At 48.3% G+C, this 15,307-nt stretch overlaps 2 protein-coding genes across 2 annotated transcripts; one reads left to right on the top strand and one right to left on the bottom strand.

The window, feature by feature from the left end:
• The first annotated feature begins 2,745 nt into the window (after positions 1 to 2,745).
• Positions 2,746 to 6,690, top strand: LOC144981266 (soluble calcium-activated nucleotidase 1-like). The gene is made up of 5 exons (XM_078943983.1): positions 2,746 to 2,881; positions 4,660 to 5,196; positions 5,264 to 5,404; positions 5,475 to 5,678; positions 5,777 to 6,690. The coding sequence occupies exons 2-5, from the start codon at positions 4,713 to 4,715 to the stop codon at positions 6,145 to 6,147; spliced, it is 1,200 nt and encodes a 399-aa protein (XP_078800109.1). The 5' UTR covers positions 2,746 to 2,881; positions 4,660 to 4,712; the 3' UTR covers positions 6,148 to 6,690.
• A 6-nt stretch (positions 6,691 to 6,696) lies between these two features.
• On the bottom strand, positions 6,697 to 15,097 carry ogal (O-GlcNAcase like). Its single transcript, XM_078943982.1, has 17 exons — positions 14,934 to 15,097; positions 14,768 to 14,819; positions 14,311 to 14,408; positions 13,682 to 13,812; positions 13,319 to 13,490; positions 13,134 to 13,232; positions 12,917 to 13,056; positions 12,708 to 12,849; positions 12,104 to 12,202; positions 11,799 to 12,028; positions 11,194 to 11,368; positions 11,035 to 11,120; positions 10,224 to 10,316; positions 10,056 to 10,150; positions 9,851 to 9,971; positions 9,645 to 9,774; positions 6,697 to 6,933 (listed from the first exon to the last, which is right to left on the bottom strand). The coding sequence occupies exons 1-17, from the start codon at positions 15,001 to 15,003 to the stop codon at positions 6,797 to 6,799; spliced, it is 2,070 nt and encodes a 689-aa protein (XP_078800108.1). The 5' UTR covers positions 15,004 to 15,097; the 3' UTR covers positions 6,697 to 6,796.
• Positions 15,098 to 15,307: the final 210 nt, after the last annotated feature.

The raw sequence follows: 15,307 nt of genomic DNA, 5'->3' as shown, positions 1-15,307 counted from the left end.
CTTCTGATTGTGACTGGATGAAGACGCTTCACCATAAAACAGCAGCTGTCAAACATGGTGGTGGTGGTGTGATGGTGTGGGGCTTCTTTGCAGCTTCAGAACCTGGAACAGATGGATCCATGAATGGTGCTGAGTACCAGAAAACAGGTACAGAAAGTTCCTCATCGGGTCATGAGCTCAGTCTCAAGAACCTGTGGGTTCTGCCACGACCACAGCAGCACGTTTGTCTCCAAATGGGTCAGAATATATTTGCTGTGTTTAATTGAAATCCAATCATCTTCATGGTTCCTTCATCACACTTTCAGCTGATTGTCTATTTAGAAATCTACGTGTTTGGTTCTTTCAGAAGGTTTCTATTTGATTGTCAAGCCTTAACTTGGTGGAAATGAATGTTTCCATCCTGGTAGGGCTGGGCGATTAACCGATCAATTTGAATTTGTTGTTTAAGACGGTTTGTGTATGGGAAAACTGAGGTTTTATTTTCCCAGCTCTCTGTTGTTCAGAGTAATGTCAGCCCGCCGGTCTCTTGCAAAGCGTAGCTGTGAAAACAGCAGCAAGGAACGAAGAGCTTCTTACAAACAATAGACGTGACCTTGAAAAAAAAAAATCGATTCAAATCGAATTTGGAATGAACAAAATAGGATTTATTATTTTCGGGTCATATCGCCCAGCTCCAGATCCTGAAAAGAAAATGTGTTTTCGTGAACAAACCTGCCTCAGCGTATGTTCAGGTGACTCAGAAGACATTTGGCTTTTGAATTTTTGAATTTTCGCACAAGTCTTTTTGTCAAAAAGAAATACCTCACTTATAAACTAAATAAACTCACTTTTTATTTTGCTCCCAGTCCATCACATTCCTCTGTTTCTTAAAGACCTTTACTGTATTTTACCAGAAGCCTAAAGGTTCAGTCTCATATCCCTTGTGCTATCTTATGGGGTCCAGATGACCCCACCCTTATATTGACGTGTTCTCCCTACCATGACAAAGGTGGATAAAGGTGAAGAGGATTTCATGTAATCCATGGACACCAGTGAGGTTCACAAATCATTGAAGAAAAAAGGTTCAGTGCACTGTCTAGTGGGTCTAGATGACCCAACTCCCAATGTTAAAGTGCCTAGGACAGCACAAGGGTTAACTTGTAAAACTCTGCTGGCACCTCTCCTAAACTCTTCCGTTCCCCCGCAGGTATGTTTGTCAGCATCAATAGCCTTTCCACTCTCTTCCTTCTCTTCTTCCTCACTTCATCCTCATCGTTTTTGCTACTTCCTCCTCCACGACATCCACCTCTCCTCTGTGCTCTCTAACATTGTCTTCATCCATCAGTTCTTTAAAGTTCTCCTTACATCTTTTCATCCCACTTGTGGAACCTGTCAACACATTTCCATCTCTGTCCTGGATCATCCTAATCTGCTGCACATCCTTCCATTATCTCTTTCTCTACCTCACCTGTGCACATTCACCACTCCCTCCTATGTTTCCAACCCGTCATAGTCCTTATCCTGTTTGGCCTTTGACACCTCCATCTTCACCTTGTGGATCATCTCCCTGTGTTCCTATACATGCTGTCCCCTCAGTCAGTGTTGCACTTTTGCTAACCACCTTTTCCAAACACATGCCTAAACTTCTTCCTTTCACCTCCTGCTTGCTTTATTCCAGATGTTACACCAAGTTTCTTCCTCTTTGTTTCCTTGATTTCTTAGTTGTAGCTGTCTAGTCATCTGGAGGAGCCTTTTGATCCCCCAAAGTCTGCTTCAACTCTTCCCTGAAAAACACTCGGCACTCTTTCCTATTCAACGTCCACCACTTGGTCCTCTCTTCTGTCCTTCTCCTCTTCATCTTTGTCTCCACCAGAGTCATACCATCATACCATCTTCTCTAATGATCTCTTTCAAATAACAACACCTGGTTCTGCCCACATACAACCACAAAATATGATATGAATCGAATCATTGTTAAAATGAATCGTCACACCCCTGTTAGAAATGCACTGAGAAAACATTAATTCATAGTTTGAAAATCAAATTTGCCTTGATGACTTTATTTACATACATATATTACATATTACATGTAATATAATGGATTAAAAATGGATTATTCACATCCAGATGTTTTGAACTTCTTATACTCCCCTCTGTTATAGTTTTTGGGGTTGACAAGGCCTTTTTGGAATTGCTCAGAGTTCCCATAAGAGGCTTTTTTTAATGAACCATTCACTTCTTTTTCAAACTGTTTCTTTACTTCTAAAGCCACAATGTGACTCATCTAAAATCTTTGAATTGTTCTGAAGTCTTTCTCTGTAAAATGGAGCATTGCTTTTCTTCATTTAAATTTTAAACTGATGCCATCACATGTTTCTGTCAGATTGTTTCTTTAGACATAATTATTTAAAATGTTAAATATTTACCCTTTGAAACCACTTTCAGACAAGATTGTGTGAAAATATTCTTTCAGAAAATGTCCTTTTTAAAATTAATTTATTTTTAAAACAAGCTTAAAACTGTTCAATTTACAATCTTTTAAGGCATTTTAATAGTTTTAGTGCTGTTCACCAGATTTTCTTTGGCTAATTTTTTGTCTATCATTTTAACTTAATGTTAGAGTTTTTTGCAAATAAATAAATACTCATACTTTTATTTTTTTATTTGCTTTTATTGGTGTTTTTAACTTCTACAATAAAGAAAGTAAGTTAAACAAATGCTTTCATTCCCTCAGAAATGTGTTTTTGTCCGTGAATGAATGTCCAGCGGCTCTTGAGGGGGAGGGTGCGCGCGCAGCTTCGCTGCTGCCGGTGGGAGGAGCTTCACGCCGCCGGTAAACTTATTCCCGAGCATCTCCTTCCCTGAGATGCCGCTCTGAGCTGGTCGAAGCTGCGGGATTTCGGTGAGTGGTCACGTCACATTGCGTGGATGAGATGAAAGCTGAATGCTGTTTGGCGCCTCCATGGTCATTTCTTCATCTTAAAGATGAATCCGAGAGCAGCTCGAGAAGTTAGCCTAAGTTAGCTGTGCGGCTAACATTAGTTAAACGAACCCATATGATTTAACACTCGAATAAAACATAATAAAATTGAAGTGTCACCTTCAGAAAACTCTTCTGAAGGTGACACCGTGTAGCATTTGAGGCTCTTAAAGTGTAACGTAAGAAAATACAAACTCGGTGAAACTTCGGTAAACTTCGGGTGAACTTCGGTTGTTTCCGGACAGGGAGCGCGTTAAGCGGAACCGCCCGCTGGGGGCGCGTCTCTTAGTCACAGGTGAGTCAGGGTGTGCGCGTGCACACTTGATCTCAGGGGAAATGCTGGAGGCGTCACATCCATATACAACGAGTCTGTTTTCATGACCACAAAATAAGTAATCGGATTACTGGTCTAACGCGATCCACCGTTACTGCCCGCCGTGTGTGAACAGTTTCGGAAAGTAATGTTTCGAGGGGTTCCACACGTCTGATGTTTGGTGGACATTGAGTCCTCTGTGTTCAGAGAATCTTGACAGACAGAGGGGATCTTTTTGAGTTTGAGAGGACTTATCGGAGCTGTGCAGAAGTTGCTGTAGAAACAGGATTTATCCAGGAGCTTGAAGACGTCCAGGTTGTCCTCAGTGTTTCTTCTGAACACATGACTCATTCTTGGCTCTGATAGACAGAAACCCGAGTCTTAAGGCAGAACCGTCATTCGTGAGGGAGCGGGTTTGACGAGCCAGACGACAGGATGGCCGTGGAGAGGAGGCGAAGGGAAGGTGAATACATCTGTATGCATTGTGAGGCAGACAGGGCGGTTTGGACTTGCTACTGGTTCTGGAGGACAGGTCCACACTTCTGTGGCTTGATGACAAGTGTGGACCTGTTCAGGGAGCAGCTGAGGAGCAGTCTGTGGTGTAGCATATTGCATATCTGTTTGGGCGGATTGATTTCTGTCTTATGGCATAACCGGTGGGAGGCCGAGCATCTGAACGTGTTCGGTGTCAGCCTCCTGTAAGTTCTAGAATGTGCTCTGTGGTTTGTCTTCAGGCTGGTCATTCTCAGCAGAGGTGCTTCTGAAGCCTGATGGTCCTCCTCGCACGTCAGGCCAAAAACCCTCAAAATTCCATAAACCCGTCTTGGGACAGAAATGTGTTCTTTTGACCGTTGGGTTTGGTTGGTGCTGCTCCACCTCTGCTTGGTTCTGATCGTTGTGTTTGCTGTGAGCTGAATGGGATTCTGGGTTTTGTAGGAGCTTTGCCCTCATGAGAAAGTTAAGTCTCCTCCCATTAAAAGAGCTTTGGTCAACCGCGAACCGTCGGTCTTTAAGTTCTGTGGTAATCCCTGAATGCAGCTGATTGGACATGCATGCGCACACACATGCACGCGCACACATGCACACGCACACACGCACTCGCCTGCTACTGTAACCTGTCTGGTCATCTGAAGGAAGTCCTCTATGGTTGCTGCACATCCTGCACAGTGATCTGAAAGATGAGTGTCGGAGTTTATCTGAAATGGAGCATAAAGTTCTGACCCGCCTCCTGGGTCCACAGAGTTCTGCTGGGAGCAACGAACAGTTCTCTCCGCGGTCATGCGTCCACGTTTAGTCATCTCTGTTTGTGTTGAATATTAATTTTACTTCTCTTCTTCACATATCTTCAAACATATCTCCCATCATGCCTCTGTGCTGACCTTTCCAGGCTGCAGTGGCCTTCACCCCTCCCCTGATGATGAGGATGAAGGCGGCGCTCTCATGAACTCCTTGGGTTTTGCCCTGCAGGGCGTCCCCCTCCTGGCTGCTTCCATAGATCTGCGCTTCCATCCCAGATGGCGGGCGATCACCGTGGCGACCCTGCTGGTCGTGGTGCTCACCGTTTACTTGCAGCGGACGGCGGGGCACAGAGGCAGGCAGGGGGGGCACCGCCTTCAGGTGCAGGCGGGGGCAGAGGAAGCCTTCAGGAGGACCGCAGCGGGCCCCGCTCTGCCACAGAGAAGTGAAAGGCCGTACAACTCCACGTATCCTCTGAGCCCTCCAGAGAGGACGCCGCACGGCGTTCGCTATCGGATCGCCGTGATCGCAGACCTAGACACGGCATCACGGAGCTCCAAGGATCAGACGTGGTTTAGCCACATGAAGAGAGGCTACCTGGCGGTCCTAGATGGCGCCAGCGGGGTGGAGGTGGAGTGGGATGCCGACACCGTCACGCTGGAGAGTCAGCTGTCGGAGAGAGGACGAGGTAGGTGGAGCAGGGTCTCCGGTTGGAGTTCCTGCTGCTGGTGTGACTCTGAGGAACTGTGCTGCAGGGATGGAGCTGTCGGAGCTGCAGGTCTTCAACGGTCACCTGTACAGCGTGGACGACCGCACCGGGGTGGTGTACCGGATAGAGGGCGGTCGGGCCATCCCCTGGGTCATCCTGGCCGACGGGGATGGGTCAGTCTCTAAAGGTGGGTGTGGAAGCAGACCGTGGGGGAGGGGGGTTCTGCACCAGTTCTCATTTTTGCCTTGGTTTTTCAGGATTCAAGGCAGAGTGGATGGCCGTGAAGGATGAGCGGCTGTTCTTGGGGGGGCTTGGGAAGGAGTGGACCACCACCTCCGGGGAAGTCCTCAACAACAACCCGGAGTGGGTGAAGGTTATCGGATCCAACGGAGACGTGGAGCACCAGAACTGGGGGCCAAAGTACAACAGCCTGCGGAGTGCAGCGGGGATCGAACCCCCGGGTGAGTGCATGTCTGTAGAACATTAGCACATACAGGGAGACACATGGGCTAGGGGATGGACCACCAAACCTGTGTTAATCCCGGTTCCTGTCCTGCAGGCTATCTCATCCATGAGTCGGCATCTTGGAGCGAGCGCCTCCAGCGCTGGTTCTTCCTTCCTCGCCGCGCCAGCCACGAGCGCTACGACGAGACCGCAGACGAGTGGCGTGCGACCAACCTGCTGCTCAGCTGCCCTGACGACTTCAGCCACATCAGCACGCGGCGCGTGGGGCCGCTCAACCCCACCCACGGCTTCTCCTCCTTCAAATTTGTTCCCGGCACGGACGATCAGATCATCCTGGCTCTAAAATCCGAAGAAGACGCTGGCAAGATCGCCACTTACATCACCGCCTTCAGTCTGGACGGGCAGGTGCTGCTGCCAGAGACAGAGATCGGAGACGTGAAGTACGAGGGCCTGGAGTTCATCTGAGCGGTTAACGCCGTGCTGTAATTCACACTAACCTCCCCCCTGAGAGCTTCTGCTGCAGGCGCTCTCTGAAAGCTGAACGTCCAAAAGACCAAGTGGAAGAAGATCGTCTCAACCAGAAACCTGGATTTGGGGGTTCGGGTGTCTTTGATGTTCTGCAGTTCTTTTACCAGAAACCCAGAGTTCCTTTAGAAGCTGCTTTGAAAGCATCTCCTGCTCCAGAGGTCTTTGTTTGATTCCTGAACCCGACGTTAACACCTAAACATTTAGCTCTCGCTTTAAATTATTCGCTTTCATCCCCATTGGTTCCTTCTGTGAAAGAGTAGTTTGATGAAGAGGAGCTTCAGGTCTTCAGCTGCCGGCTTAAAGGCCAGCGACGTTTGACTCAGTCACTGCAGGGACTCAAACGCCTGCTTCAACCTTACTGTAGTGCACATGAAGGGTTTCAGATTTATATTGCTATATAATAGTACTATATATTACTAAATATTAATATATTTTGTGTGCTTCATGACCAATAAACAGTTGGTGTTTCAGTAAACTCCACATGAATGTGTCACACAAACTCATTTATTAAACAGATTTTTCAGAAAATGATCATCTTAAATCCATCAGGATCACGTCAAACACGGATTACAGGGTGCCGGAGCGTTCACAGACCCGCCGCCAGCACCAGGACGTCCTGAGGAAGGTCAACCCCGGACATGTGCTTGAAGGAGCCCAGCTTGGAGAAGAAATCAATCATCCTCCGATCGCTAGCTCTCAACTCACAAAACGCTCCTCTGGATCCTGAAGGACAGAAGATGAGCTTCATCAGAGAGTTTATACGTTCAAATATGAATCCAAATAAGCGTCAGAATCCCTCAAACTGACATTTAACTCCCAACCGAACAAAGAAACCCATTTGTCTGAAAGTGTTTGACAAATGTATCTGCTCAATGAAATGTTGGTTACCACAGTTACAGCAGTTTGACATGAATCTGGGTTTGGAAGGTGATGGAGATGTTTGAAGCGTTTTGATCAGGAAGCCCTGGACTGAACTGCAACAGAGCTGCGGATGCAACGATTCATTTTCTCCATATTTGGTTCCCATCTTGATTTTTGGGCCAAATTATTTCTGTTTCGATGTGATTTGTGTATCACATAAGAAATCTGAAAAATCCTTTCTTTTAAATTTGCTCAAATGCAAGTAACAAAGAAAAACATTTCAGTTGGCAAATACTAAACCTAGGGGGATGTAATAGAAGAAATAATACATTTCTTCTATTAAGCAATACATGTTTGACACTTTCAACATAAACATACTGGTATGCAGCAGGGATGCAACGATTCACTTTCCCCACGATTCGGTTTAACGAATTGGTTCTGGATTGAGAATTGTGGCGTCCCTGAACAGAGCAGGAGGTGTGGGTTTGAGACTGAAGATCTCTCAGATGGAGAGCAGACTGAGCTGCTGGCCTGGCATGTGGCGCCTGGCAATCAAATTCCATTTTCGGGCAGCATAAAGGAGTGGAAAGGGTGCCATGACTTTGGAGCAGACTGCAGGAATCATTCTGCTGCAGGTGAACCTGTAAAGCAGACTGACCCAGCAGGGACAGACCGGTCCACGAACCACTGGATCCCTGGTCCATGGGCTGAAGCGATCGTGCTGCTACCCCACCACACCCTGGGGAAGATCCAGCTACAGGGAGTCTTAAAACACGCCGCTCGCAGCAGAACCACAGATGTTTTTCTGGACGTTTTTATGCCTCAGAAGCATCAAACACACCTCACTGGGCAGGAAAGGCATGTGTGGAGCTGGAACCCATCAGGAGGGAGGACAGCATGATGCAGCTGAAGCCCCATAGCAGAAGTAAAGAGGTGGTGCAGCAACGTGCTGCTAAGTTTGAAGGTCTTTCACAGATATCAGCATCCTGGACTTCATGGCTGCTGTTTGCTGGGATGGACTGAATCGCTCCATGCTTCAGAAGAGGGAGCTGCTGCATGCAGGGTCAGCGTTCACACAGCAGGGGGCAGAAGCAACATGGCTTTCTGAGGGGTATTTTAGGTAACGACACCTGAAGGCATGTAGCGCCATCTAGCGGACAAAAAGATGAAAAGGATGAATACGGACAGGTGAAGCTCCACGATGCATCAGCAAATCTGCGCTTCAGCATCCTTTGAGGGAGAAACCAGCTCACTCAACTCCCCTTCAGAATAAAAGCAGCAGTGAGGTTTTTCCAACAGATAAAGTCAGAGTTTCAGAGACATTAAAGGTACAAAGGAAAAACACGGTTGTGTCCTGCAGTTGACTGAATTTCAACTAATCTAGCAGGGTTCAGTTATCGTTATCGTTCAGAGAAGATAAACAGGTAAAATATATGAAGATCTCCATATGTGTTGATGGGGAAAGAGCTGTCAGGTATTTGTGAACGGCTTCACCCGATTGAACAGAAGGTTTTCCCTTAAGGCTGAGGTCCAACTGCATTTACACAAAAAAAAAATTCCATCAGATCTGTCAATCTAAATTACTCTCCAGAGTAAGATCTGATGAAAGCTGAAACAGCATCCAGAGCTGCAAAATGAGCACTACTGCTGCTTCACCAGAGCCTCCAGAGGGCGCTACGATGCAACACGGGCAGGTAAGAGCAGGCTGCTGCTAACGGGACAAGGTCAAACAGAAAAAAAGGAGTTCCCTTTAAGACTCAACCAAAGTCCAAAAGTAAGGTCTCCACCCATGCGTGTGTGTGTGTGTGTGTGTGTGTGTGTGTGTGTGTGTGTGTGTGTGTGTGAGAGCTGCAGTCAGCTGGATACACCAGAAACATCTGATCAGTCCTGCAGCCTCTGCTCTCCTGCTCCCTCATGCCGTCTATGTTCCAAAAACGTCTTTCCATTCATCGTCATGTAAATGACTAAAAGCTGATCATTTATCATTCCATCTTCTCGCTTAGTTCAGGGATCTGCAACCTCACGCTTCTGGAGCCACATGTAGCTCTGAAGAGAAATGTTAAAGCTGAGAATAAATAACGAGTTTGTAGTTTGGGTTCTTTTGTTTTAGTTTAGGCAGTTTTGTAGTGATTTGGAATGAGCTTATAGCACATATTCTCATCATCTGCTGCACTGCGATGTTTAGTTGCTGTTCAGAGGAGATGTGCATCTACATATAATTTTTTTTTTTTTGGGGGGGGGGGGGGGGGGGAATTCTTTACCAATGTGGTACAGAATATTTTATAGAAAAAATGTTTGAATATCTTGCATCTTAGTTCAAGTAAATCTATTGCAGCAGGAGGATCTTAGTTGACACATGGTGCATTTTATTTTGAAAGGGACTTTTATCTGCTGCTGAAAAAAGTAAAAAAAAATTAAAGAGGATATAACTTAATTATTGTAACGATTTTAACGCTGCTTTTTCTAAACGAATGGTTTCATCGTGGCTCTCAATGGGATTTTGGTCGGTCAGAAACTGGACCAAATGTGATGATGTCAAATTAAAGTTCTGGGATCAGAAGGTCTCCACCCACCACTGCTCCTCAGGGACGACAACAGCAGAGCCATCATACGCCTGGCAGGTGAGGGGTCGGTGACTCGGGGCAGCACCTGCAGTCCGACCAGGGAGGGGAAGTCCTCACACAGGGAGGGGCTGAGCGCCCTCTGCAGTTCAGGGAGAAACGCTGAGCAAAGTCTCCTTCAGCTCTGATGGAAAACAACAACATGCTGCTGTGATCACCTGAAACTTGGCTGCAGCTGGTCTGGCATCAATGAGAGCAAACGCATAGCCGCACACCCCCACGTCGTCCTCCATTACAAAGGCATTTCCAGGGGAGGGGGGCACTTCCCCAGAGGACAGGCTGCAACGTCAGAGAAGAGGAAATAATATGATGAGGGAAGCAGAAAAAGAGGAAAAAGTCCCAAACAGAACGCTGCTTCATTACCCATCACTGATCAGTGGTGGCTGCATCATCATAGGGGCTTTGTCGCCTGCCCCCCCTTTCTGCATCTCCTTGAAGACCCTTTGAACGGTAGTAGTCTGGAATGACACACGTCCTCATGTGAACCCGGATCAGGACGGAACCCGGGAGGGAGGCAGTGAGAATCCTCACCTGGTCCTCGGCGCTGTATGGCCGGACGGTGTAAACCGCCGTCATGGGGGGGTGTCTGAACAGGTCCCTGTTCCCGTGTCCCGGCAGCATCCTCTGCAGGAACATAAAGGCAGGTCAGAGGGACGCTCCGTGTTTCTCCCAGTCAGGCTTTGTCCTTGGAAAACGCGGACAGAACCATTTTAAATCCTGCCGGCTCTCACCTAACTGGGCGGGGCTTAGACAAACTCACAGGTGACTTAGGTTCTCACAAGCATCACAGGGATTTGGGGAGGGGGGGAGTAACCACAAACAGGTACTGGTCCAGGGACATCATCCTAGAGCCGGCCTCTGCAGCATGTCTGCGCCTCGCCCACGGAAACAAACATCTAATCTTTAGCAAAGATGGATGTGCGTATTGTGCATAAGAAAGGAAAGCGTTTTGTCGATCGCCGCTAGCTCTGCAGAGAAAGTGTGTGTGTGTGTGTGTTATTCTGGGGGTTATTCCTGGAAGGGGCTGTTCCTCATTCATCTATGTCGCACAAATGTGACCCACTCATTTTCGTGAATTGGGAGGGGCTGGTGCACAGAGAGCAGGTTTTTAGAGTAATGCTCAGAAATGCGGGAACAGATCAAAATACCGCTTCGTGGTTGTTTTCTGTGAGGAATGAGCATTATAGTACACATAAAAGCTCAAAAAAGGTAATTTTGCATGATATAGGTCCTTTAAGGAAACATCTAGGGTCCTCTGGGACTTTTGGTCAAACACTTCCTGTAGAACGTCACAGAACACCAGCAGAGTTCTGCTCAGAAATCCCGGCGCTGGTTCACCTACCTGGAACTCCCCAGAGAGCCCCCCCCTGAAGCCCCAGGGTTCGGGGTCATCAGTCATCAGCTGTGCGGCCGGTGAGTCCTGCCCCCCTGAGGAGAACAAAGCAGCGTCATGGGGTCTGACTGTTACCCTGGCCGGGCGCGGGCACACACGACCCCTCACCAAGCGCCTTGACGTGGGCGCACGCCAGCCCCACCCCACTCTTGATGTCACAGATGTAGTTGTAGAGGTCGTAGAGGATGCGGCGGTTGGGAGCGTTGGACAGCCGGTTGAACATCTGCACCACCGCCTTGCACATCTGATCGAAGTGCTGCGCTCGGCAGCGCCACTCCTCTGTCTGGGGGGGGGACAGGTGTGTTAGCAGGAAGCGCTGCCAGACAAGATGCTCCGACTGCAGAACTAAATACTGACAGAAGGTCAGATGCATTGCAGGTACACATCTGCTCGGAGATCCTGAACCTCTGATCTATAGAAACCCATCGGGAGGGTAGAGAGGACCTCCAACGTCATGAAACCTCAGCTGTGATGCTAGAAAACTTTTGAGGCCTTTTAAAGTCGACTATAACCCATTAAAGTGAGTAAACCAGAAGAACCAACAAGAATCCTGAATGTTTTTCGTGCCCAGCGTGGACCAAAGCCGTTGAAGAACCAGAAGACCTCAAAATCAAAATCTCAATTTTTCCAAATCAACCTCACAATGTCCCCTGTCCCCCTGGGATAGGGGTACCCCCCCCAACACCCCTAGGCCCAATAGTGGCGGTCTTCACCTGCTCAGTCTGACTGTGGGTCTTCAGCCAGTCCAGCTCCTGCAGCATGCTCCTGGCTGTGGGCCCGTGCTCGTACGGCAGGTAGAAGAGGTCGGACAGCAGCTTCAGGTCGTCCAGAGTCAGGGGCTCTGCAGTGTACAGCGGGTTCTCCTCAGGTCCCGGGACGTAGGGACTCTCCCCCGAGTCCGTCTGCATCCACTCCTCTTTTGAAGAATCTTTTTTGAGTTGGCCTGAAAAAACCAAAAGCCTGTGAGAAACCTGATCTTCTTCTGCCTTCAGGGTCGTTCAGCGAGCATCTGCTCCACCTGCTGCTCCATCCGCGCTCATCAACTCCAGCAGCCAGTCGGAGAGGGCCAGGTTTAGGGCTTTGGTGGGGCTGTAGCCGCAGTCCTGCCCGTCTTCACCTGAGGTCACACAGGATCCACACCATCATGCCACCTCCACCATGTCTGTTGTTCTTTTTTTTTTTAGAATGAAACTTCTCAACGATGGAAAGCTAAAATGATGAGCTAGCTAAGAACAGACGGCAGAGTTTAGACATTCTACCCTAAAACAAGGAAGACAATGAAAAAGACTGGACCTCCAACGGTGGTTCCATCTGAACCAAACAAGTTTCTACTCTGACAGTTCTAGTACAAGAAGTTTCATACCGAACCAGATCTAAAGGATCTTCCAAAACTCATCCTCCTGTTGTTCATTCTGAGGGTTCTGTCGGAGTCCTTCTAGCAGGTCCTTCTAGCTCTTCAACCGTCTTCTCTTCTTGGGTCAGAAGAACTGTCTGGTATTTTGTCTCCAGCCAACATTTACTGTGCGTTTCCTCTTTAACCATGTGAACCAGGAGCTCTTTCAAAGCTTTTCGGTCACCAGTCCTGATTTTTGCTGAGGTTTGAAGGTGTAGCAGGCTCTCACCCATCTCCACGTCCGGCGCTCCTCCGTCAGCAGATCTGCACCACGTGGCCAAAGTGTGGATGGCCACAAAGTTGGGGTAAAACTCGCAGTTGGGGTTGGTGAGCACTCCTCTCAGTTTGGGAATCAGCTCAGTGGGCCGGTCCTATTCGAAAAAGCAAACCCCGGTGAGGATCACAGCACATCTTCACAGACGATGCTGTGGAATCTACCTTATAGGGTCCCAGGAAGAGCCTCTGCGGATCGTAGTCGTTGGCGTGAATGTTGTCCCAGATGACCGGCGGCCTCTTCAGCACAGAGGTAACCTCTACTATGGACTCCACAGAGATTTTGTGGGACACCACCTTTGGACCTGAACATTCCAAAGGAGAGGAATTCAGAAGGTCTGTGAGGAGTTCAGGGATGGAGAACCGCTTAGGCAGGCCGTACCCGTCCACAGGATGTCGATGCCCGGCAGCAGTTTCTCCCCCACAGTCTGCAGGTAGGAGGACTGGGACACGGAGGGGGTGCAGAAGGCAGCACAGTAGTCTGAGGGGGCGGGACAGAAACATTTGATGTTCTCACACAGCCGATGGAACACAAACGTTTAGGAAATGTTCCACCGGAGCTCAGACCTGTGGGGCAGAACAGGAAAGTCTCAGGACTTCTCAGGTGCTCGTACACCTGGTTGGTGATGGACACCTGAGCGTGGGCGAAGGAGCTGAAAGCCTTCTTGTCGGCGGCGCACATTTCTGCCTCAATGTCATCAAAGAGCAGAGAGAAGGAACTGCAGCCGAACTGCTTCACCTGAAAAAGAGCCAAACACGTCGGCACGTCCTGGCGCTCTGGATCAGGGTCACGCGGGTTCACGCCCCAAGCAGCATCCTGCAGCCCGCTTTACTGCTGGGAGTCCCACATTAAACAAAGCCCAGGACACCATGAGGCACGGGCGGCGCTCCACCCCAACCTCCACCAAACCCGGAGCAGAGAAGCCCTACCTGATCCAGCTTCCTCTTCAGAGCCACCACTTCTTTGGGGTTAGAAAAGGTTATGTCCAAACCGGGAGAGATGGCGTAGATGAACTCCACCTGGTGCTGCTTGGCTGCTGAAATCAGGGCCTTCAGCTGGTCTGGGGAAAAAAACGGAGATGCGTCAGTCTGGATCCTGACTGAGACCAGACTGAAGATCAACCCAAAAGACGGATTTCCTTCTGCTGGTTTGTCAGCTTTCACTGGTGGTTGATGAACCTGCAGCATGCCAGCAGGACGAGCCTGAACTGTGAATTTCCGTGCCAGAAACACAAGAGAGGAAAACCAGCAAGTTCTTGAAAAAAAAAATAATAATAGACGCGGGGAACTGTTCCTCTCTGGTGCTGGTGGCAGAACCAAAAATGGATGCCCTTCCTGACACGACCCTGGATTTTATCCGGGCTGGGGACCAGCACACTTATACTTGGACCCCCTCTCAGAGACTTAAAGTGATTATTTTGAAAATGTGTTTGTGCTTCTAGAAGGTTTGTAATGCCATATGAATTCATATTTCCTCAATTTTGCTGAAAAATTGTGCTTCACAATCGCCTACCCCCTGATCTACAGGCTTTGAGCAGCGGGCAGCTCAGTGGTCTCACCTGCCTCCTCAGGTGAGTACAGCTCTCTCCAGTACATCCGGTGCTTGTAGTCGTCTTTGGGGGCGTACAGGTACGTGTTCAACCCCCACTGCTGCTCCCTGGTGAAGCCAAAGGTGGAAATGTAACCAGAAAACGTTTCTCTAAATCCACCTTCTTTAACATTTTAATCCAATTCAAATGAACACCAAGATATTTAAAAAATAAATAAATCTTTTTTCATAAAACCCTAAAATATATCCTCATCTTTTAGATTGTGAAATGTTTAATAGTTGGAGATGGGAAACAAAACGCTGAAAAACAAAAAACTAAATATCTAAAGAAGCTGAAGTCTGACAAAGTGAAGAAAGAGTCTCTGCAGTAAAGATGGACACAGACTCAGTGAAAGAGTGCATAGATGAGACGGTGCATTTTAAAATAACTTTTCCTGCATTTGGACTAAGTTCTGAAGAAGGGGCACCTCTTGAAGAGCTCCGTCCTCTGCTCCATGGTCCACGGTCGCCCGTAGAAACCTGCGTCAAGCAAAGGCACGGTTACTTTCTTAGGTCTTCCCTGCAAACATCCGGGTCGACAGCATGCCTGCGGTCCCGTCCCGGCAGGTGAACTCCGGTCCCCGCTCTGCTCACCTTCCACCACCCCGCTGATGAAGCGGGGGGTCCCGGAGGAGCCCCCCCGCTGGGCCCCGTCTGCAGACATGCTCTGTCTCTTCCTTCTGGATCAGCGTCTCTCATGCGCATGCGCAGACAAGGTGGGTCACAGGCTGTATGAGGCTTAAGTCCAAAACCGTAAAAAGTGTGAGTTTATGAACTTTACGCACTTTCTAAATGAAATAGCTTAAGATGATGGCGGAAAGCTGCCGTGACCAGGTTTTGATGAAGAGTGTACGGTTCAATAATGTTTAACTCGTTTTTATTTTTTATTGTGAGGAAAAACTGTTGGTTTTATTATCAAAGTTCAGTAAATTCCGATCAAAGTGCGCTTTTGAACACTTTACTCTCAT

This window comes from Oryzias latipes, assembly GCF_053564925.1.
Source record: "Oryzias latipes strain Hd-rR chromosome 1 unlocalized genomic scaffold, Olatipes_Hd-rR_3.1 chr1_Y_2".
In the NCBI taxonomy this organism is placed as follows: Eukaryota; Metazoa; Chordata; class Actinopteri; order Beloniformes; family Adrianichthyidae; genus Oryzias; species Oryzias latipes.
Note: the sequence above shows the minus strand (reverse complement) of the source record. Positions and strands in the feature narration are given on the sequence as shown.

Excerpts from the sequence above, each read along its gene's own strand:
- ogal (XM_078943982.1), bottom strand. The coding sequence starts at position 15,003 with ATGTCTGCAGACGGGGCCCAGCGGGGGGGCTCCTCCGGGACCCCCCGC. Across the intron at positions 14,820-14,933 it reads CATCAGCGGGGTGGTGGAAG|GTTTCTACGGGCGACCGTGG; the intron begins GTGAGCAGAGCG and ends TGCTTGACGCAG. Across the intron at positions 12,029-12,103 it reads GAGCGCGGATGGAGCAGCAG|GCCAACTCAAAAAAGATTCT; the intron begins GTGGAGCAGATG and ends TGGTTTTTTCAG.
- LOC144981266 (XM_078943983.1), top strand. The coding sequence starts at position 4,713 with ATGAACTCCTTGGGTTTTGCCCTGCAGGGCGTCCCCCTCCTGGCTGCT. Across the intron at positions 5,197-5,263 it reads GCTGTCGGAGAGAGGACGAG|GGATGGAGCTGTCGGAGCTG; the intron begins GTAGGTGGAGCA and ends ACTGTGCTGCAG. Across the intron at positions 5,679-5,776 it reads AGCGGGGATCGAACCCCCGG|GCTATCTCATCCATGAGTCG; the intron begins GTGAGTGCATGT and ends CCTGTCCTGCAG.